This window comes from Paroedura picta, chromosome 6, assembly GCF_049243985.1.
Source record: "Paroedura picta isolate Pp20150507F chromosome 6, Ppicta_v3.0, whole genome shotgun sequence".
In the NCBI taxonomy this organism is placed as follows: domain Eukaryota; kingdom Metazoa; phylum Chordata; class Lepidosauria; order Squamata; family Gekkonidae; genus Paroedura; species Paroedura picta.
In genome coordinates, this window is record NC_135374.1 from 8,234,949 (window position 1) to 8,258,631 (window position 23,683).

At 46.5% G+C, this 23,683-nt stretch overlaps 1 protein-coding gene across 27 annotated transcripts in view; it reads right to left on the bottom strand.

Annotated features, from left to right (window-relative positions):
* DLG2 (discs large MAGUK scaffold protein 2) overlaps window positions 1-23,683 on the bottom strand; it is a 1,130,680-nt gene that overhangs the window by 183,317 nt on the left and 923,680 nt on the right. For 16 of the 27 annotated variants that reach the window (XR_013231698.1, XM_077341322.1, XM_077341326.1 and 13 more), the window contains 5 exons: window positions 20,672-20,771; window positions 11,737-11,778; window positions 6,190-6,240; window positions 4,382-4,483; window positions 2,895-3,067 (listed from right to left, as the gene is read on the bottom strand). Coding sequence is in view for 26 of the 27 variants with exons in the window: in XM_077341322.1 (XP_077197437.1) it covers window positions 2,895-3,067; window positions 4,382-4,483; window positions 6,190-6,240; window positions 11,737-11,778; window positions 20,672-20,771 (468 nt within the window). In the remaining variant the exon portion in view is untranslated. Of the gene's footprint in view, window positions 1-2,894; window positions 3,068-4,381; window positions 4,484-6,189; window positions 6,241-11,736; window positions 11,779-18,435; window positions 18,482-20,671; window positions 20,772-23,683 lie in introns of all 27 variants that reach the window. The other 11 variants (XM_077341330.1, XM_077341327.1, XM_077341346.1 and 8 more) reach the window with 3 other exon arrangements.

Below are 23,683 nucleotides of genomic sequence, written 5' to 3' on the forward strand. Positions count from 1 at the left end.
CCTGCTTGGGAGTGGTGGGCAACAAATTAAACAGCAATAGCAATAGCAATAGCAATAATGGGTCCAGAAATCCATACTTGCTACCAGCAGACCATCCCCACCTAGAAGTTCTTCTACATGTGCCCCCGTGAAATGAATGAGCATTCTCAAAGGAAGCCTGCACATTCTTGTCACATTAGCTCTTATCCCATTTGCTTCATTGGTGCTTATGGCCATGGGAAGAGCCTGGCTGGAATACGTCAGTCTACTGCGGCATCTTCTAGGCCCATTATGCAGGGAGTGGAAAGTCCACATTCAGGGTGGAATGGCAGTGGCTAAAATCACCAATTATGCACGCTGCAGGCAGCAACCGGGCGCAGAGTCAACGTATGCCACTGAAAAAGCCACATTAGTGAGATGCGGAAGAAAGTGGAGCTTCCCGGGACCAGGGTACAACCAGAAGCAGCTCCACAGTATCCGCGTGCATACTCGGATACTCTGGGTTTTGCCGCCGTTGTGTTCCGTCCCGTGCGTAATCGGTTTGCTTCGCTTCTTCCTCCACCTCGTTCTCCATGCCACCGTTTCAGCGGCCGTGCATAATAGGCCCTAGTGAAGAAGAAGAAGAGCTGGATTTTTATTCTCCGCTTTTCACGACTGGAAGGTGTCCCAGAGTGGCTTACGGACACCTTCCTCTTCTCCCTTCACAACAGACACCCTGCGAGGTAGGTGGGGCCGAGAGAGCCCTGAGAGAACTGTGGTGAGGGCAACTCCAAAAGGACTGTGACTAGCCCAAGGCCACCCAGATGGCTGCATGGGGAGGAGTGGGGAATCAAACCCGCTTCTCCAGATTAGAGGCTGCCGCTTTTTAACCGCTACACCAATGGCCAACCCATTGCCCCTCGGAGTCCTAGAAGCAGAGCATGGAGACCTGATTCTCATTCTATTGTTCCTCCACAGGAACTGATGTTCAGAGGTATGCTGCCCCTGTAAGTGGAGGTTCCATTTAGCCATCATGGCTAGAAGCTGTTGATAGGCCATCCCCTCCACAAATTCATTTCATTGTCCTTTAAAGGCATCTACGTGAATGGCCATCATGGCCTCAAGTGGCAGCGAGTTCTGTAAGTTAATTATTCCTTGTGTGGAAGACGTACTTCCTTTCTGCACATTGTACGCAAAACTGATCTCGCATTTGCTAAGTTCTGCTTCCACAGTTTCTCTCAAAAATTCCTCCTTGCTATAAGGGCTAAGAGCAACCCTTGGCCTGGGAAAGTTTCATGCCTAGTACTTTGTTCAGCGTGCCTATTCTCAATTTGGGGAGAGAGCTTTCAGGGAGAACATAAAAGTTATGCTTGTAAGCTCGCCCCTAAGTTCTAGCAAGGAAACACCTTGCGGTCTGTTCGTTACTTTCTTCAATAAAGAGATTTTTCTTCAACAAAGAGTCTGTTTGTTGAGAGTTCAATGGGAGCCTGGCGGATTGCTAGAGCTAAAAGGCATGCTTACAAGCATAACATTTATGCTTTCCCAGCGCTGGTACTTAGAGGTAAATAAAGGTAAAGGTAAAGGTAAAGGTATCCCCTGTGCAAGCACCGGGTCATGTCTGACCCTTGGGGTGACGCCCTCTAGCGTTTTCATGGCAGACTCAATACGGGGTGGTTTGCCAGTGCCTTCCCCAGTCATGACCATTTACCCTCCAGCAAGCTGGGTACTCATTTTACCGACCTCGGAAGGATGGAAGGCTGAGTCAACCTTGAGCCGGCTGCTGGGATTGAACTCCCAGCCTCATGGGCAAAGCTTTCAGACTGCATATCTGCTGCCTTACCACTCTGCGCCACAAGAGGCTCTTCCTAGAGGTAAATATACACCTCCAAATATGGGCTTTCCAATTAGTCACCATGGCTGTTAGGCACGGGTAGACCTACCCTCTGGGAATTTGTCTAATCCAGGGGTAGTCAAACTGCAGCCCTCCTGATGTCAATGGACTACAATTCCCATGAGTTCCTGCCAGCAAATGCCAAATGCTGGCAGGGGCTCATGGGAATTGTAGTCCATAGACATCTGGAGGGCCGCAGTTTGACTACCTTTGGTCTAATTCCTCCTTGGAAGCTATCAGCAATCATTTCTACATCCTATGGCTGTGAATTCTATATGTTAAGTCAGAGAGAGAGAGAGAGAGAGAGAGAGAGAGGCGTTGAGCAGGGGGTTGGACTAGATGGCCTGTATGGCCCCTTCCCACTCTATGATTCTATGATTCTATGACTAGATGGCCTGTATGGCCCCTTCCAACTCTATGATTCTATGATTCTATGACTAGATGGCCTGTATGGCCCCTTCCAACTCTATGATTCTATGATTCTATGACTAGATGGCCTGTATGGCCCCTTCCCACTCTATGATTCTATGATTCTATGACTAGATGGCCTGTATGGCCCCTTCCAACTCTATGATTCTATGATTCTATGACTAGATGGCCTGTATGGCCCCTTCCCACTCTATGATTCTATGATTCTATGACTAGATGGCCTGTATGGCCCCTTCCAACTCTATGATTCTATGATTCTATGACTAGATGGCCTGTATGGCCCCTTCCAACTCTATGATTCTATGATTCTATGACTAGATGGCCTGTATGGCCCCTTCCCACTCTATGATTCTATGATTCTATGACTAGATGGCCTGTATGGCCCCTTCCCACTCTATGATTCTATGATTCTATGACTAGATGGCCTGTATGGCCCCTTCCAACTCTATGATTCTATGATTCTATGACTAGATGGCCTGTATGGCCCCTTCCCACTCTATGATTCTATGATTCTATGAGAGAGAGAGAGAGAGAGAGAGAGAGAGAGAGAGAGAGAGAGAGAGAGAGAGAGAGAGAGAGAGAGAGAGAGAGAGAGAGAGAGAGGCGCCCCGCTTACCCTTTCTGCCACAAATCTCACGGACTGCACACTCGTCCCATACAGATTATCGTTATACTGCCCGGCTTCTATGAATTTGTGTTCTTGGATGTCTTTTTCCATTTGTTCTCTGGACATGACAAAATGGTAATCTCTCCCGTCCACTTCGTAATCACGCTTTGGTCGAGTTGTATCTTCGGGGAACAAAATTTGGGGAAGGGGAGAAAACGGGTTTCTGTCAGCGCGGCTGATGAAATTCACGAAGACATATCTTACCCTCGCCATATGAATATACGGAAATGCCTTACGCTGAGTCCGGATCACTTTTTTTTATCAAGACGTCAATTGTCTAGGCCAGAGGTAGTCAAACTGCGGCCCTCCAGATGTCCATGGACTACAATTCCCAGGAGCCCCTGCCAGAGAATGCTGGCAAGGGCTCATGGGAATTGTAGTCCTTGGTCATCTGGAGGGCCGCAGTTTGACTACCCCTGGTCTAGGCTGATTGCCGGGAGCTCCCTGGGGTCCCGAGCAGAAGTCTTCCACATCAACCAGTACCTGATCCTTTTAATTGGTGATGCTGGGGAGGAATTTAAATCAAATGCTCTAACTCTGAGCCATAGCTGCTCATCCTGTGGCCCAGACAATTGACCCACAAGAAATAACAACTGAGATTGGCAGCAGGAACACCTGACATGAAATCAAATAGAATGACAGCTCCCCAGGAATTTGGAATCCCCAAAATTCCAAAAATCTTAAAATCCTAATCCCCAAAGATCCATTCCAATCCCCCAAACTCTAGAAATTCCAACCCCAAAGTTCTAGACCAGCCTTTTCCAAGCTTTCGACTTGCGGAGGATCCCCTGGAATAAATTTTCGGGCTTTGAGAGCCCCTGGAAGTTACGTCAGCTGGCCACGTCTTCCTGCCACTCCCCCGGAAGTGACATAATCACCTGCAGCCTCCACCCTTCTTTCACTCCCTCCTCCATCTTTACTACTACTATGGTGGCTTTGCTTCATGTAGGCCAGAATGGGCAGAAGACAGTCCAGGCTCCCTTTATCAGGCCACAACTAACCCTCCTTGATTTTTACACCCATGGTGTACCTATCAAGCCCTCCAGGTGCAGGCAGCCAGTTCCCTAGCTTGCAGCCAAGCATATTAAGGGAGGAGGGGAAAGGCTGCGGACCCCAACTCCTGGTTGGGGATCCCTGCTCTAGAAATTCAAATCTACAAAGATCTAGAAATTCCAGTCCCCTAAAATCCAGAAATCCAAATCCTTGAGGATCCAGAAATTCCAGTTTCCAAAGAGCTAGAAATCCAAATCACGTCTTACTTATCTGCTGTAATCTGCTCCCTGTTCCTTCGCTTTATAGCTTTCAAGGCGATTTGTAAGTGGACTTGGTTCAGGTTAATTGTTTACTGGTAAACTTTCTCTTTGTTAAATGCCAAGACAGAAACGTTCCAAATCAAAATAAGCAGACCTATAAAGACCAGGAAACATAACACTTACGTGGTACGCAAGAGCCAAATTTGTCAGGAAATTCAGATATTAAATCATCGTTGATCCGATCTTTCATTGGACCAAGGATGATCACCGGTCTTGTATAATTAACTGGAATGAAGAAAGGAAAGGAAGATCTTGGAGAAGAATGTAAAGAAAAGTACAGGCACTACCTTAAAATCTATCTTTTGGCAGAAATAAATTGAATTGAATAGGCAAATTCCATGGGGGAATCAGGTGGAAAAATAGTGAACTAGAAACAATGTTTGCTTTTTAAAATAGAGCCACTGAGAGTTCACAATGTGAAACAAATCCAGAAAGTAAAATAAATGTTTGAAAACATTGGGAAGGATCTCACAGATTTCTTACAGTGGCAGGATTCTTCCTCTAGGGCTCTTTGTGTTCCTTAGACCATGGCCTATTCTGCACACATAAGATAATGCACTTTCAGTGTGCTTTGGCAGCTGGATTTTCCTGTGCGGAACAGGAAAATCTACTTCTAAAGTGCATTGAAAGTGCATTATCTATTGTGTGCAGAATAGGATCAAATGAAAGCACCACTTAATTGAATTAATCTTCCAGTTCCAGCCATCACCTCTCCAAACTGCTCATCAGTCCATGCCACCCTGTGTCCTGTCCAAAGGAGACAGTTTCACCAAATTTGTCAAGATATATCTCTTTAGTACAGTGCACTCCCCTGGGAGTTATATTCCAAACAGACCAGAAAACTTAAATCACTGCTGGAAATGTAATAGCATTCAAAGTTTAGTGACCTATGAAATTGATAGGCAGTAATACCCGCTGTCATACTGCATTATTAAAGGATATATGATACTGTCTTTATATTATCAAAATATTCTATAGTCAACGGGGCCCCATCTGAGGATGCTTAAATCTAACAATTAGGGCCACATTGCGAGAAAGGAGATTTTTTTCAAAGGGTATGGCTCAAGTTTGCAGAAAAAAAAAAAGTTTGCAAAAAAAAAAGAGGAGGGATTTGAAAAAAACAAACAACAACTTTTATGATGCTAAAGAGTGCAGCTGCCTGAGCTTGTTAAGACAATTGTCACCTGGCCACCCACTGATGAGGCCACATTACAGGAGGTGGATGGAATGGAAGCTAACACTGCCCTTCGCTCTGCTGCTGAGGGGGGGGGGGTTGCTGGAGGACAGTCAGGAGCCTCTGCCACTGATCTCCCCAAATCCCCTATCTGCTGCTGACACTGCAGCATGAATTAGATGTCTGATTAAGTAGAGCATTGGAGGGCAAGTGGATTGGCAGGCAGAGCAGTGAGAAGAGAGACACCTGAGTGGGGACAGTGGCTGGGAAGAGGATGGGTGGGCAGGCAGGCAGAACACCGGGGAGAAGCAGTTGGGCTTTGTGGGTCCTTTGTGGGTCCCTTCTTGTTATTCTCTTAATTGCAAATTCCAGTTTATGTGATTTTTTAAAATTTCATTGTTCTTCATTTTTGTTAACCAGATTCACCACACTGTTAATTGTATACATTACACCGGTCTTTGTTGCATTACAACTCTGCGATACGCCCTGAGTCTCAATGAGAAAGACGGACGGCAAAGGAAGTAAACCAACAAAAACCACTAGCATCTGAATACCAATAATAAAAAAACTGCAATCAAATTTGTTCGAAACGAAAATGACCCAAAAACAGAAAGACCCCTCCCCCCAAATTGCATACATCTGCAAATACAACCCTCTATATCTCCTCTGAGGTCTAACCCTTCCAAGTGGTGCTTGCAACATCCCAAGACATAATCCCAGGACTCAAGATACTAAATAGAGCATCGTCTGTACTTACTTTCCTGCCGTGTGACTGGCTCGTAGGAGAGAATGCAATCCTCTTGTCCTCCTGATAAAAGGGGAAAGGAAGGAAGAAAGCAAAATCAAGGCTGACAAAACAATTCTCCTCTTCCAGATAAAACTATCTGTCGCTTATCAGCTAGCTGTTCTGAAACATCTCTGGGGGTTCCAGGAGTGAAGTGGTCCCCTTTTAGGATTACTCAGCTGTGGCAGGAAACCCCCTTTTTTTATTACCAGTCACTGAGCCAACAGGAATGAGGTTGGAAATGACTAGCCGATTTATCTCTTGGCAGCATCCTATGGGGATAGGAGGCTTGCAAAAATTTGTATTTCAAATGGTCAATTTATCTCTTAGCAGGAGACTTGCGAACATTCATATTTCAAACGAATGGTCGATTTTGCGAACATTCGCATTTCAAACAAATGGTCAGTTTATCTCTTAGCAGGAGACTTGTGAAAATTCGAATTGGAAACGATCAATTTATCTCTTAGCAGGAGACTTGCAAAAATTCGAATTGAATTGGAAATGATCAATTTATCTCTTAGCAGGAGACTTGCGAAAATTCGAATTGGAAAAGATCAATTTATCTCTTAGCAGGAGACTTGCAAAAATTCGAATTGAATTGGAAATGATCAATTTATCTCTTAGCAGGAGACTTGCAAAAATTCGAATTGGAAACTATCAATTTATCTCTTAGCAGGAGACTTGCGAAAATTCGAATTGGAAAAGATCAATTTATCTCTTAGCAGGAGACTTGCGAAAATTTGAATTGGAAACGATCAATTTATCTCTTAGCAGGAGACTTGCGAAAATTCGAATTGGAAACTATCAATTTATCTCTTAGCAGGAGACTTGCGAAAATTCGAATTGGAAAAGATCAATTTATCTCTTAGCAGGAGACTTGCGAAAATTCGAATTGGAAACTATCAATTTATCTCTTAGCAGGAGACTTGCGAAAATTCGAATTGGAAAAGATCAATTTATCTCTTAGCAGGAGACTTGCGAAAATTTGAATTGGAAACGATCAATTTATCTCTTAGCAGGAGACTTGCGAAAATTCGAATTGAATTGGAAATGATCAATTTATCTCTTAGCAGGAGACTTGCGAAAATTTGTATCTGAAACAAATGATCAATTTATCTCTTGGCAGGAGACTTGCGAAAATTTGTATCTGAAACAAATGATCAATTTATCTCTTGGCAGGAGACTGTTGAAAATTTGTATTACAAATGAATGGTCAATTTATCTCTTGTAAAATTCGTATTTCAAACGAATGGTCAATTTATCTCTTGGCAGGAGACTTGCGAAAATCCATATTTGAAACGAATGGTCAATTTATCTCCTGGCAGTATCTTACAGGACAGGAAACTTGTGAAAATGTGTATTTCACACTAATGAACAAATTATTTCTGGGCAGCGTCCTACAGGAACAGGAGACTTGTGAAAATTTGTATTTTGAAAGGCCCAAATGTGCATGCTCAGCAGAAGCAGAAGGAAATGCAAAAGAGCCCTATAACAAACTAGTGCAACAGTTAGGTTTGATTCAGTGCTAGATAAAAATGGGTAAAGCTAGGTGATGGGCAAGGATCCTCGAAAATGCGTCATGGGGAAGATTGTTAATCACAGCCCAGTTAGATTCGAGTCCAGAAGCCTCTTAAAGACCAACAAGATTTTCAGGGTATAAGCTTTCCAGAGTCAAAGCTCCCTTAATCAGATGGGAAGAGGAATAAAGATCTGAGTTTTGACATTCCAACTGGAAAGCAGAAAGTGTGTGGTAAAGGAAGCTTGTAAAAATGCAAAGGTACATTCCATATTGCAATCAGCTTGATTGGAGAAGAGGGGAAGAGCTCGGCTCAAACTGATTGCAATATGCATTGTACCTTGGCCTCTTTTAGAACAGTGGTTCTCAGCCTTCCTAATCCTGCGACCCTTTAATACAGCTCCTCATGTTGTGGTGGCCCCCAACCATAAAATTATGCAAGGGTTCTTTCACAGAAATTAAACCAAAACTGACCAATGGTGTGAAGATCCATGGTTCACGATTGTATATAAATTGGCTTTTATCCCGGGGTTTCTCAGTTCAGTTCTGCCTCTTGTCCCACCATGCCGATCTCACTCTTTTCCGCTGCTCCAGACAGATGAACGCTCTATCTCAATCTACCACGCAAGGCTGTTGTGTGGATGGCGCCCCCCAGGCCAAGCTGCTTGCCCTGCCACGACCCCTGTGAAAGGGTCATTTAACCCCCAAAGGGGTCCTGACCCCCAGGTTGAGAACCACTGTTTTAGAAGCATTATTCACAACACCCCTCCTAAAAAGGCTCTGAGAACTTCATCTGTACTCAGGGAGCTTTGATTCTTGGACGCTTGTAGCCCAAAACTCTTGTTGCTCTTTATGGTGCGACTGTACTCGAATCCTACTGTTCTACAGCTACCCTCTGAAACTAGAGGCACAGCCCAGGAAAACCGAACTTCTGGAAAAGCCAAACCTGGCAAAGTCTGATCCGGCCGACGTAGTTTTCAAAAAAATAAGAAATCATTTCAGATATATCAGCAGGAAAAGGCTTTTAACCTTTGATGAAATTGGGGGGGGGAAGAACAGATCCCGGTGAGGTACGAAACTATGCAAAGCTGCTTCCCCCTCCCTTAATTGCGATTGTTTAATTCCTCCAATGTGTTTGTTTTTATAATGAGGATTTCATGAAAAGAGCATTGAGCTAGATCACCCAAATAAAACAGGTCGGGGAAGCCTCACCGTTTTAATTTTATTTTACTAATGTTATGGAACTTATTGTTTTTTAGCTATATGTAGCCAAAGTCTATGGGCGGAATTTTGTATGTTGCACTGAGATATATATATATATATATATATATATATATATATATATATATATATATATATATATATATATATATATATATATATATATATATATATATATATATATATATATATATATATATATATATATATATATAAAAATAAATATAAATAAATATAAATAAATATAAATAAACACACATCTAAGGTTATCAGCGGCCTGCAGTAAATGCCCCTTTAGGCTTAATGCGATGTTATTGACCAGGTGAAAAGGATGCCAGACCCCCAATAGGGGGGGGGTTCTCCTACTACCACGTCCCACCTCTCCATCCATAGTGAACTGGCCAGTGGGGGGGGGGATTATCCCTCCAAGGGAGGAACACCTGGCATTTCCATTACCCGGAAGTAATATAAATATGTTGGGGGCAACACTTGATTATTTGGGGCAAAAACTCTATGGTAGAGGCTAATTCTACCATAGAGTCTTGCCCAAAAGCCAGGATGTCACACCCAGATGTGCATGCATCATTTCTGGGTCTCAAAGGCACATTGTGGGCATGCTGAGTGTTCCTTCCTGCTCCTGGTAGGTGCAGCCCTCCTTCCCCCACTGGCTGCTCGGAGGACCTGGCACCCTTATCAGGTGATGTTATTGACTGCCATACTATGAAAAGCTTCACCTGCCCAGATCCACCCATTAAGCCTCTATTAAACCAGGACTTATTTGTTCCAGGTTGTCGGCAAGCCTGCGTTGGTCCCACAGTCTCCAGCATAGCTGTTTTGGGAATGTAAATGGTCCCTTCCTCTGGTGATGACGGTTATAAAGCAGGGAGGACCCAACTCAGCGTCTTCTAGTTTATCCCATCGGAATTACAGCTCCGTATTCGGCATCTCGTATCGCTAGGTGCTGCATGAAACCCCGAACCACAGATTCGTACCGTTTCACAAATCAGGCAGGAGGACTTCTCTCCGAATCTCCAAATCTCCTCCCCCCCCCCCAATGAAAAGCTAGGAAGTGAGCAAATTATGCCACGAGGAAGGGATCCAGAAGCACACAGCAGAGAAGGATCAATGAGCCTAGCTTGGCCTACTGAGCGGGCAGCCATAGCCGTCTTATGCGCACCAGGATCCCTGTGCAGTGAAGGACATGCGCAGAATCCCCCAAAAGATGCACAGGTTGTGTCTTTTGCAATTTCCTCACGCAAACGCAAGTTATGCACATAGCCTACTGAGCAGCATCTTGTCTTTCCTGAAAGAAGGTGATGTTTATTACGATCTTGAGCATGAACAGAGGGTCTCAGAAGCCTATAACCATGGGGGTCCGACAACCATGGTTATTGGGGGCCCAACCAACGACAGGTGCTCTGTGCTAGGGACACAAACCGATCGACTCTACAAATGGCTTGAGAACTGGAGGCAAACAGTTCCGGAGAATTGAAACTGAGGGATAACCGGTTTTCAGAACCAATTCCGTACCATGGCTATTCCATGGAATTCTGATGGACAATGTCCCCCCCCCCAATTTAGGCTGGTGGCATCCAATGGGTGTATTTGCAAAATCAGCAGGTAGGTCTCTGGTTGTAGTTTTCAAGTTGTAGCTCTATTTGCTCAGTTTTAGAGCTTATCTTTAGAGGCCTGACCCTTTCCAGGGAGAAATAGAGGGTTATGAGAGATGCGGCATTTTCTGTTGTGGGATATCAGATATGGAACACCCTGCCATGCATCTGTGGTCTACCCTTGTGAAGTTTGTGTCTCGTGAACATGTCAAACTGGCTGATGCTGAGTGAGACCATTGCTCTATCAGGCCAAAAATGTCCAGGAATTCAGGCAGAGGTCTTTCACATGACCTGATCCTATTATTTCATTTGCAGTTTCTGCAGCTGGAGAACATTGAAGCCTAATCTCACGAAATATCAGTTTGGTCCATTTCCCCACGCTAAGCCTGGAGGAACAAGCTCCCGTCAGAGAGCTGGGCCTTTAGGGAGCTCCCAAAGTTCTGAAGGGCTTACAAGATGGTGCTCTTCCATCAGGCATTGGGTCAAGGCCAAGGCTGCACTCTTACCATCTGAAAGGGGACAGAGAGGGGATCTGATAACCATCTTCAAGTATTTAAAAGGGTGCCACGTAGAAGATGGAAGAGAGTTGTTCTCTCTTGCCCCGGAGGGACGGACCAGAATGAATGGGATGAAATTAATTCAAAAGAAATTCCGTCTAAACATCCGGAAGAAATTCCTGACAGTTAGAGTGGTTCCTCAGTGGAACAGGCTTCCTTGGGAGGTGGTGGGTTCTCCATCTTTGGAGATTTTTAAGCAGAGGCTGGAGAGCCATCTGATGGAGAGGCTGATTCTGGGAAGGCTCAAGCTGACAGTGGATGAACAAGAGGGTTGTGAGTGTCCTGCACAGTGCAGGAGGCTGGACTAGATGACCCAGGAGGTCCCTTCCAACTCTATGATCTATTAAAGGGCTGAAGTGACTCGACAGCGCATCTCTCCTCCTTGAATTTGCCTAATCCCCTTCGGAAAGGTCTAAAAAGGCCTCTTTTATTCCAGAGCCCTGCTCGACCTTCGGTGTCAGTTTGCGTCTGATTCTCAGCCGAGCCATTTGCACCAGCGATAGACTGTCATGGTTGCTTCTTTTTTCCCCCCAGGTGAGGAAAGCGCGGAGAAAAAGAAAGAAAACCGCAACAGGCAGGCCAAAGGAAAGAGCCCCAAACGGAAGCCGAGACTTACTGTAGCTACTTTCGCTATCGCTGGCAAGCGAGGAAACATGTTCTGCAAGAACAGGACAGCAAATTAAAAAGGACGTCACCAAGCACCTGAATGTCACGGAGCCGCCCCCGTCATGCAAAAAGGGGGCCAGCGCGGAGCGAGAGGAAACCCCCCCCAAGCGCAGCGGATCGGCCGGAACCGGCCCGCGGAATTGATCCGATGAAGGGCCAAGGCGTTCTCGCTTGGGGATGGATGGATGGATGGGGAAAGAGCGACATGCCGTCTGCCAAGAATGTTTCTAAACCCATGGAAATATTGGGGTATGTCTAGATGAGGTTTCTCTGTGTATGCTCACCCCACACATTTGAATCCCCTGCAGCAGGGGTAGTCAACCTGTGGTCCTCCAGATGTTCATGGACTACAATTCCCACGAGCCCCTGCCAGCAAACGTTCATGGGAATTGTAGTCCATGAACATCTGGAGGACCACAGGTCGATTACCCCTGCCCTACAGGGAGAGAATATGTTCTGCATCAGAAGGTGCCGGGTTCAATCCCCAGTGGCTTTTGTGGATGAATCTCTCGTAGGAGAAAGACCTTTCTCTGCTTGAGACATGGCAGAAATGGCCGCTACTCTGTGCTAAATGGATCTACGGTCCAACTCAGGGTTCAGATGGGTGAGAGGAAGATTCCAGCTTTTATTTTGGCCGTGAAATTCAAAATGCAGGCTGGAGCAGCCTCAGTTTGCCTCAGGGCTGTGTGGGGAAGGGAGGGGGAAGGGGTTAACCCTTCAATCCTGACCTGTGAATTTAGGCAGATTGAAAGCGGGTGGGCAGAAGGGATTGTGTCCATGCACGGCTCTTGTGGCTATTCCTTGCATGCCCAGGGAAATGCTGATTGCCATTTTGGGGTTGGGAGGCAAATTTCCTCCAGGCCAGACTCCGGGATTCTGGACTATTTTTTGGGGGGAGGGGGGGAACATCATCTGGAGATGGAATTGGGGGTTACTGTGGCTGGGCAGGTGGTTGTGAATTTCCTACATTCTGCAGGGGGTTGGACTAGATGACCCTGGAGGTCCCTTCCAACTTTCTGATTCCATTATTCTATGATTCCACCCAATGGGAGGAACCAGTGCCCCGACTCCATAATTAAAATTGAAAAGAAGACAACCTTAACACATTCCAATCCAGTAGCAGCCTCTGGATTAGGTGTAGTCAAACTGCGGCCCTCCAGATGTCCATGGACTACAATTCCCATGAGCCCCTGCCAGCGAACGCTGGCAGGGGCTCATGGGAATTGTAGTCCATGGACATCTGGAGGGCCTCAATTTGACGACCCCTGCTCAGGATGTTGATGAGAAGAGGCATCAGGAGATCTGCAGTTGGGTCCTTCATCTCATTTGTACCGTCAACAGCAACTGGGGGTCTCCGATTAGATGTGGGACCATTAAGACTTCTCCCCGTGCAAATGGACTCGCAGGGCTGCTTTTGTCTTGTTAGAAGAAACATAAAGGAAAACTTGTACGCTTTCCCTGTGAGCTCAATTATTTGCTGCTGATCGATGCAGTGGTAGAAGGGAAGATAATGGAAAAGACCACAGAGCTTCTTAGAGAATCACAGGGAAGGTGTGACATCACTTCTGGTTCCCCCCGGAAATGACATCACGGCATCGGCAAGGCCAGTTTTTTTTTGCACTGTGGTGGCTTGACAACTCCTTGCATGGGTATTCCTTTTGACCTACCCAGCTCTGTGCAAAGGATTTGGGATAATTTGGCGAGGCTTTCCTCAGTTCCTGTTGGTGGAACAGACTGAGGTGGCGGTTGAGTTGAACCCGAAGATGCCGACCGCCCTCATCGGACCTCCCCGTGGAACTAGCGGCATTTGTGCAGCGTCTTCAGTTAATGATGGGAATGCCCGAGAGTCAAAACAAATCAGTTTTAATTGTGACTCCTTCGTCCTGTTCTATTGAATTCCTAGGAGGATCTAGGCAGCTTCCAATTTCTGTGCCAGGCACAATTAAGCGAGGTTCATTCCTTCTATGAATGCACAGATGGGCTTGCAAAGGCTCAGTCACTTGCACTCAAACAATTTTACAATGCCACCGTTTGCATCGAGACAGGACTCGGCTGATAGATCCCATCCTGGGGAATGCGAATTGCGTTTCTCGTTGGCCACTGGGATTTGGCCTTTGAGGCTGTAGGCCTGAAGACAGCCGAGGTGCCAAACTTAGCCTTCTTGGTCAGGATGGGGGGCTGTTGCAGATCTAGAGTGGGAATACCTCTCAGCCTGGACCCCCGTTCCCAGCCACCCCTCGACAGAGGGGCAGGGAAAATCAGATGGGGGAGTCAGTGTTGTGCTGATGGCCCTTCCAGTATGGAAGCCGAGATGACATCATGGCACCAGGGTGATGCAGCACCACGCTGTGATGACGTCACTTCCACTTCAGTTGAGTCCAACTCTTGGCAATCCTACGGCTAAACGGTCGCCATGATTTTCGATCTTGCACCGCTTCTTTTCGTTGGATGATGGTCTGGCCGGGGTCCGTTTTGGTTGCCTCCTACTGCCGTGTTCTTTGTCGGCCTAGTTTCCTTTTCCCACTGACCAATCAATCTCCATTGAATTGAGTCATGTGATATGGCCAAGGTGAGTGAGCTGGAGTTTTGTGATTTTGCTTTCCAGATCAGTTTGGTGTAGTGGTTAGGAGTGCAGACTTCTAATCCACCTCTGAATGACTTTGCTTTGTCATCCTGTTGCTTCTTCTCAATGTACATCCAAACAGAAGCTGGAGGAGTGGTTCTTTTGCTGTCTACACATATTTGCTAGGAAAAATATTGGGGCCCAGCAGGTGGGGCTCAGCAATGGACTGAAGACTCATGGACTGAAGACTACTGGCCTGCTTTGTCAGCAGATCTCCAGAGTCTGAGAGACCTGGTCTCCAATGTCTTCTCCAGCCCTTTCACCCAAGATCTGGAGATGCCTGGCATTGAACTTGGGTCCTATCTCTGAGCTATGGCTCCTGGGAAACAGAATTAAGGGAGCTGCATCAGGGATGTATCCAGGGCATCTGGTTGGTTGCTTTGGGAATGATCATTGCTTCAAAGCAGGAGTGACCAAACTGTGGCTTTCCAGATGGCCAAGGATCACAGTTCCCATGAGTCCCGGCAAGGACATGGGAATTATAGCCCATGGATATCTAGAGAGCCACAGTTTGGCCACTGCTGCAGTCTAAAGCATAAGGTCCTAATGGCTTTAGGGCAAGATCAAGAACAGGTTTCTTCGGGAGGTGATGGGTTCTCCATCTTTGGAGAGTTTTAAACAGAGGCTGGAGAGCCATCTGACGGAGAGGCTGATTCTGTGAAGGTTCAAGGGGGTGGCAGGTGACAGTGGATGAGTGACAGGGTTGGGAGTGGCCTGCATAGTGCAGGGGGCTGGACTAGATGACCCAGGAGGTCCCTTCAAACTCTAATATACTATAATTCTATGATCTTAAGTGGTAAGGAAGTAGGCTTTGACCAAAATTCTGTTCCTCCTTTGTGTTAGACTGCTGTCATTATACTCTCCTTCACAGTCATTATTATCTCAAAAACGAAGAGTGTTTTCTTCAAAGTATTTGTGTGCATGCACACTTTGTCAGATAAAGCATCACTATGTTTGATGAAGTGCGTGTGCTCACAAAACTTGTGGGTCTTAAAGATGCCCGACTGGACTCCAACTTTGTTCTGCTGCTTCAGGCCCCCCTGAATCTATAAAGAATACGAGTGTTCGGTCCAGATCATACCCTGTGGAATGCAGCTGCTTGCTAATAAGCTTGCATTCAACATTTTGCATTGAAACAGTGATGCGGACCTTCCTATCACAGAGGAATCCGGTGCAGTGCAATGGATCCTCTCGGCTCCACAAGGCACCATGCGCCTCCCTTTATGGGGGAAGTCCACCGTAGGATGAGGTTTAATCCGTGTCCCCTTATCTGCATCACAAATGTGTGTATGAGCGTCCGTTCCTAGGATGAAAAGTGCATTCGCAGCAGTAGCCAATGGGCAACGGTCAGGTCTGCATATAATTCCCCACCCCAAATCAAATGGCGCGTCCGATATAAGGATTGGCAGAGCTCTATGGAAAATGGCCATTGTGCAGGTCAGGCACAAGTTAAGAGCAATGCAGGGAGAAGCACAATACACCATTGTGGGGACCTAACGGTACTGAAATCAATTATAAGACCACCGCTTTCATTTCCCTAGACCAGTCGTTTCCCTAGACCAGGGGTAGTCAACCTGTGGTCCTCCAGATGTTCATGGACTACAATTCCCATGAGCCCCTGCTGGCAGGGGCTCATGGGAATTGTAGTCCATGAACATCTGGAGGACCACCGGTTGACTACCCCTGCCCTAGATCATAATCTTCGGTGCAATTCAGAACCATTGCAAAGAGGAGCCTGTCCTGACTAGGATTCTTAGTCTTCCTTGTTTAAAAAAATCCTGTTTCTTGTGGATTGGAAGAAATTCAAGAGAGGTGGCCACTGTGCAGCAGTCAATGATGTGCGAATGCAGCCTGACTTTTTAGGGCAGTGTTTGTTTTTGACGTTCCTATCGTTTTTTTCATCGTACTCCCAACCACTGAAATGTTAAAGTGAGCGAGTCAGCATGCCTGGATGCTGGGAGGTGATACGTCACTCTTATACTGGCGTCATCTCCTTGAATGAGATGCTTCTTTTTATCTTAACCTGGGAGCTGCCTTCCGACCTCTCCTCTATCCTTTCGCCCTCTCACTCTCTCCACATGGCCTTCCATGGGGAGACACATGTATCTGAAGATCTCTCCTGTAGAGACAATGCCCTCATATTCCCACACATATGAAGCCTGGCCATTTGTTTTAGGGAAAGGACTTTTTAGATTAGGCTTCTCTCTCTCATTGTCTTTCTGTCTCGTCCCCCACTTTTTCTCCTCTCTCTCTTTCTTCACATGGCCTTCCAAGAGGACACTTGTCTCTGCAGGTCTCTCTTGTAGATACAATGATACTCCCAGACACACCATGCCATTTGTGATAGGGGAAGTAATTTTTAGATTAGGCTTCTCTCTGTGTATTCTTACCCTCTCACTCTCTCCACATGGCCTTCCATGGGGAGACACATGTATCTGAAGATTTCTCCCGTAGAGACAATGCCTTCATATTCCCACACACATGCAGCCTGGCCATTTGTGTTAGGGAAAGAACTTTTAAGGTTAGGCTTCTCTCTTTCTGTCTCCCTCTCTCTCTCGCCCCCCACTTTGTCTCCTTTCTCTCTTCCTTCACATGGCCTTCCATGAGGACCCTTGCATCTGCAGGTCTCTCTTGGGCCTATTATGCACGGCCACTGAAACGGTGGCATGGAGAACGAGGAGGAGGAAGAAACGAAGCAAACCGATTGTGCACGGGACGGAACACAACGGCGGCAAAACCCAGAGTATCCGATTATGCACGCAGATACTCCGGAGCCGCTTCTGGTTGCGCCCTGGTCCCAGGAAGCTCCACTTTCTTCCGCATCTCGCTAATGTGGCTTTTTCGGTGGCATACGTTGACTCTGCACCCGGTTGCCGCCTGCAGCGTGCATAATTGGTGATTTTAGCCGCCGCCATTCCACCCTGAATGCAGACTTTCCACTCCGTGCATAATGGGCCTTGTAGATACAATGATACTCCCAGACACACAATACCAGATTAGCTGCCCATTTGTGATAGGGGAAGTAATTTTTAGATTAGGCTTCTCTCTGTGTATTCTTATCCTCTCACTCTCTCCACTTGGCCTTCCATGAAGACACATGTCTTTGCAGGTCTCGCCTGTAGAGACAATGCCCTCATTCTCCCACACAGGTGATGCGGGACGAGCTGGCCATTGGTGATAGGGAAAGTACCGTAGGTTAGGCTTCTCTCTCTCACTTTACATGGCCTTCCATGAGGACATGTGTCTCTGCAGGTCTCTCCTGTAGATAGAACGCTCTCTTACTCCCAGACACACGATACCAGATTAGCTGCCCATTTGTGATAGGGAAAGTACTTTTTAGATTAGGCTCCCCTATCCTCTTTTGACTCCAGTTGAATGTGAATTGCATCTACTTGAATGAATGTGTTTCCCTTTTTTTTTTTTGCAATATACTTCTTGGGAAATTTATTTAGCACACTCAGCATCATGCTTCTAGGATGAATTTCAAGGAGAAATTGGGTAAAGAGGAATGAAGAGGATTTCTCTTAAAATGCTATCCTCAGGATGCCATTGGGACACCACTGGTCTAAAGCAGGGGTAGTCAACCTGTGGTCCTCCAGATGTTCATGGACTACAATCCCCATGAGCCCCTGCCAGCGTTTGCTGGCAGGGGCTCATGGGGATTGTAGTCCATGAACATCTGGAGGACCACAGGTTGACTACCCCTGGTCTAAAGAACTGTCCTCAGGGGCTCAGTCCTGAACGGTTAGGAGACGGAAGGTGTAGCTTACAAAGATGTCGGCATATCCGTTTCGTTTCCTGTACGCTCTCCGTGTTACCATGCAAAACGTAAAAGGCCCACAGACTCCCCTTCCCCCATACCGCATTCAAAGCTGAGAGACAAAATAAAAACCTAATCTTCTGCATGCCAGGGTGGATGGTCCTCGGGGAAGGAACAAAAGCCAAAATAATGTTTAAAAAAAGAGAAAAGAAATAGAATACTTAAAAAAAAAAAAAAGGTTGTAGTGACCATTCCTGGAAACTTACTCAGAGTCTTTGTCCCATAACCGTCGTCACCTAATCCGGGGAGGTCCTGCGCGGAAATCCCCAGAGAGAGCAATGAGAGAAAAGAACAGCCGCAGAAGAGGAAGGAAGAAGTCAGTGGAGTTGAAATGGATACTACCATGACGGACCATGTGGCGCGAACAGTCTGGATTCCTGCTCTCATTTGGAAACGAGGCCCACCCGTCCCACCCGTTTCCTGGATTCCCACCAGATAGCCGATGACAGTGACCCGTTTTGGTTCAAGGGAGAAAGCTCACGCCATTATCAGGAGTTGCGTTTTTGTTGTCTTTCCGATCGGGGGCTGAATTAGTTTCTGTTGTTTGCTCGGGGGGGGGGGGGGGGGTGGACTCGCGTCCGTCGTTTTTTTTTTAATCGACATCTTTCATTGTCGTGTAGGGAGAGTTTTATCGTTTCTGCTACGAGCCATCTCGAGAAAGTTCCGCAGAGGCGGCCCACAGCCTCACCGGAGTCTCCCGATAAAACCGAGAAAGAAAGTGCTTAAAACAAAACGAGAGACGATGAAAGTATTTTTTACAGGCGGTGCGGAAAGGGCTAGCCCCGCCTCCAGTTTGGCGTAGTGGTTAGGAGTGCGGACTTCTAATCTGGCATGCTGGGTTCGATTCTGCGCTCTCCCACATGCAACCAGCTAGGTGACCTTGGGCTAGTCACAGCACTGATAAAACTGTTCTCACAAAACTGTTCTGTCAGGGCTCTCTCAGCCTCACCCACCCCACAGGGTGTCTGTTGTGGGGAGAGGGAAGGGAAGGCGACTGTAAGCCCCTTTGAGACTCCTTTGGGGAGAGAAAAGCGGCATATAAGAACCAGCTCTTCTTCTTCTTCTTCCTCAGAGCTTGAAAACCAAGCATTGGCCCTTGTTAGGACTCGGATGGGAGGCTGACAAGGAAGTCCAAGGTGGTTTACAGAGGCAGGCCGTGGAAAACCATCTCATTTTGTCTTCTTGTCTTGAATACACAATAGTTAGTGGCTGGAAGCTGGGCAATGTTTTAGGTAGACATGATGCTGCACCAAAAGACATGCACGAGTAAACCTATGGCTCCTTGATGACTCTTTTGGTGCTCTAAAGAATTCTTGTCTGCAACCAGGCTCCCCTCTCAGAAGTGGGGAATAGCGCAATCAACAGGGAATTGTGCTTCTGACTTGCAACGTTTGCCGAATGATTTCGGTACCCCAAACGGCTTGCGTTTCTAATCTCCTGCCTCTGATGGGGTTTTTATTCAGACAGGTGTAACCCGCCATGAGCCGTCAGGGAGTGGTGGGTAATAAATCAAATTCATTATATAATAAATCTAATAAATCTAATAAATCTAATAATAATAATAATAATAATAATAATAATAATAATAATAATATCCAAAGTGGCCCTTGTGGCTTTCAGTCATATCCCATTTAGATCTCAGAGTGACTGTCAATACGACTGTTTTAGCCAAAAAAACAGGTATTATCAAGGTGCCGATCCGACAGCTTCAAATTGGAGGGGGGGGGAGACGAATTTGTCGTTCCTTAGAATGAGCCTCTTGTGGCACAGAGTGGTAAGGCAGCAGAAATGAAGTCTGAAAGCTCTGCCCATGAGGCTGGGAGTTCGATCCCAGCAGCCGGCTCAAGGTTGACTCAGCCTTCCATCCTTCTGAGGTCGGTAAAATGAGTACCTAGTTTGCTGGGGGGTAAGCGGTAATGACTGGGGAAGGCCCTGGCAAACCACCCCGTATTGAGTCTGCCATGAAAACGCTAGAGGATGTCACCCCAAGGGTCAGACATGACCCGGTGCTTGCACAGGGGATACCTTGACCTTTACCTTTAGAATATATCAGTAGGATTTTTCATAAGCCACACTGAGCAAAACGAACAACTGCAGCCACCCCAATCTGGAAAGTACGGGCTTTCTCTTCAACCAAAACTCGAAACGCAGTGATCTAAACAAGAAGTATAAGGATCTGGTTTGCAAATTTGGTACCGGAGGATTCATCCGACAATGGTAACAGCTTTATTATTTTATTCACGGAGAGATTTTTTTTTTAAAAGGAAGCTGAGCTGAATCCAGACTGCCGTCAAACATCGGTCACAGTAGCAATGCCTCGCCTGCCCTGACGCTGCCTTTTGTTTGCCTAGGGGTGTGTGTGTGCGCGTGGGCAGGGTTCCTGGTGTCATGCGCTTCGCCCGTGTGCTGCACAGTGACATTGCCTCTAAGCTGTTTACTTACGTTCCGGATCACTCACTTCCTGATCACTCAGCTCCTTGTTCTTGTAGAATGGAAACTTTCGTGAAAAGATGAAGTTCTTTTTACGCTTGTCATTGAATGACTGTGAAGGAGAAAAGGCACGGGGGGGCAAAAAACAGGGACGTCTAATTGTTGTCACACTCATGCTGACAGAACAACTAGTTTGTAAAAGTGGGAAAAAACCCTGGAAGTGACTTGGTCTGATTTAATTTTTGTTTTTTTCTGGTTGAAATAAGCAAGCCAGCAGAAAAGATTCAGAACAAAGAAGGTGAAGGTATGGCTGGAATCAAAGATGGCCTCCAGCGTTAACGGATTTAGCTGAAGCCGGTTTAACTTCTCTGAGGCCGGGGATCCTGAGCAGATTTTGTGTGCTCGAGAATTGGTTTCTCTGGGGGGCACAGGGAAGAAGGTGGTCCCACAGGTATGAAGCTCCAAGACCGTTTTGGGCCTTAAAGGTAAACCCCAGCACCTTGAATTTGATTCGGTTTTCATACTGGAGCTAGTCTAGTTGGGAGAGCACTGGTTGAATTTGCTCTCTCTGCCTGGTTCCAGCAAGGGTCCAGGAAGCTGAGCTCAGGACCAGTTGAAGCTTCCAGATCAGCGACAAGGTGAGTCAAATCTGGAGGTGACCATTGCATGGATCACAGTGGCCAGGTTGGGCACCGACAGGTAAGTTGCTAGCTGCCGCGCCTGGCTAAAATGGAAAAAAACCCTGGCAGGTAGCATTTAAGATTTGGGCCTGCATCGATAAGGAGGTGTCCTGGGCCTAGTCTGCACACAATAAATAATGCACTTTCAATGCACTTTAGAAGTAGATTTTCCTGTTCTGCACTGGAAAATCCAGCTGCCAAAGCACATTGAAAGTGCATTATCCTTTGTGTGCAGACTAGGCCCTGGATCATACCCAGGCTCCTGATGAGGGTCAAGGATTTCTAACTGCATTGCGTTGATGGCGAGGATTAAGGACTACAATGAATATCTTTCATTCTATTGGTGCAAATGGAATTTACCTGTCCCTCCTGTGTTTTTTAGGTCCTGGGTCTGATATTTGTGAGCATGATTTTCAATCTGAAAACTGCAGTGGCCTTTGGTTCCAGGAAGTAAAGATGCTGAACTCTGTGCCTGAATTTCTCCACAATCTTTTCCGGAAGGATTGCGGACATCACATTGGGCAGAATCGGTTTGTGACAGGTGCCCAGATTAAGAAAGGGTACAGCTTTCATCCACCTACTGCCAGTTTGCGTCTGGGCCAAACTAGATATTACTGACGCCAAGGGTCCGACCCATGGCAGAAATTTAGCCATTGAAAAAAGGGCCTTTGTGGATTTTCTATCTACCTACTTCTGGACCAGACTCGACATTATGGTGGCCACAGGTCCAACCCATGGCAGAAAGGTTTGGCCATTAAAAAAAGGGTTTGATTCTGGTTGGGCTCAGGGTATAGTGAGAACCTGGCCATTTCCCTCCCCCACTTCATCATAAGTGCTGAGACTGATAAAAAAAATTGTGGACTTGGGACCAACCTGATCTAGGGCTCATTCTCCACTCAAGGGCTAATGCACCTTCAATACACCTTTCCTGTTCTGCACAGGAAAATCCAGCTGCAAAAGCACATTGAAAGTGCATTATCCTCCATGTGCAGAATGAGTCTAGGTTTGGCTTTCAATTCAGAGCAGAAGACAAAGATGAAGGACAGCCATTGCTGCTGGTCTTAAATATTTGGAAAAGGCTTATGCCAGTTTTGGAAGGGTTTTGTTACAGACGTCACCCAAGTTTTTTGCCACTTTTACATTCCAAGCATCTTTAAAATTTAGTAACAGAAAACAAAAGGGAGGGCGGAAATCATAGACATGAAACCTACAGATGTCTCCGTGGGGAAAGGATCGGGCGGGGACTAGAGACCTGAAACGACACGGTCCTCATGCAGAAGCAACATAAAGAAACCATGCAGATGCAAAAATAAAGGCAAATCAAATATAGACATCTAAAAGGGCTGGAAGCGACTGGGACAGGGGCGAGGAAACTGGCATGCATGCAGGTCACGTTAATTGGACGGCCGGGCCGAATCTGATGGAAATTAAAATGTGAGGTGGGGTTGGCTTTTCTATTGTTTAGTGATTCCCCCTCCCTGCTCCCCTGCTTGAAGTCAACCATTTTACACAGTAACGTTTTCTTTATGACGTTTTCCCGAATGGATTTAGCTGGAACCCCTGCCTGGCGGACCTATGTCCGAGATGTACACAAGGTCTAAATTTGGGGGATTCCATTGGTTATCGGGCTGCAGCAAGAACGTGCCGTAGCTTTTTGAAACACCTACATCACAACCTCCGTTTCACTTTGGCCTGAGATGTGTGTTTTGTGTGTTCTCCGACAATCCGCTGTTAAAAGAGAAACAGGAAGGTTGGCCTATAACAAAGGTTGGCCAATTTTAAGTGGGGAAATTGTTGGAGTTTTGGGAAGGGGTGGAGCCTGGAGAGGGCGGGGTTAAGGGGAGAAGAGGGACATCACGAGGGTACAATGATCCACCATCTAAAGCAGCCATTTTCTCCAGGGAAACTGAGTTGCGGAGAGATTTGGGACATTCCCAGTTCCCACCTGGCAAACCTACCTGGAAATCATGCTTATCTCATAACAGTGCAGTGAGCACCTGTTTATCCTTGTGGACAGATGCTCTGGCTGTCCAGATCAAGGGCCTCTCGGATGAACCACACAGCATCCTATGGAATTTCATGCCAAAATTGCCACACCTGGGATTTCAGGTCGGGCAGCTGACCAGCCCCCCCCCCTTCAAGCTGCCTGGTAAAAAAAGCCCGTTGCTTACTTGCTCTGATTCAAACCTAGCAATTATCATCCCTATTTGTACTGTGTATTTATTTTGTGCGGAATGGCTTTTTGGAGAGCTGGTCAGAAACGGGGCTGGGGCAGAACACAGCAGTCTGCCTCCGGGTGGGCTTGGATATTGCAGGAATGTGTTCAGCTCCAGGGGCTTAGGGA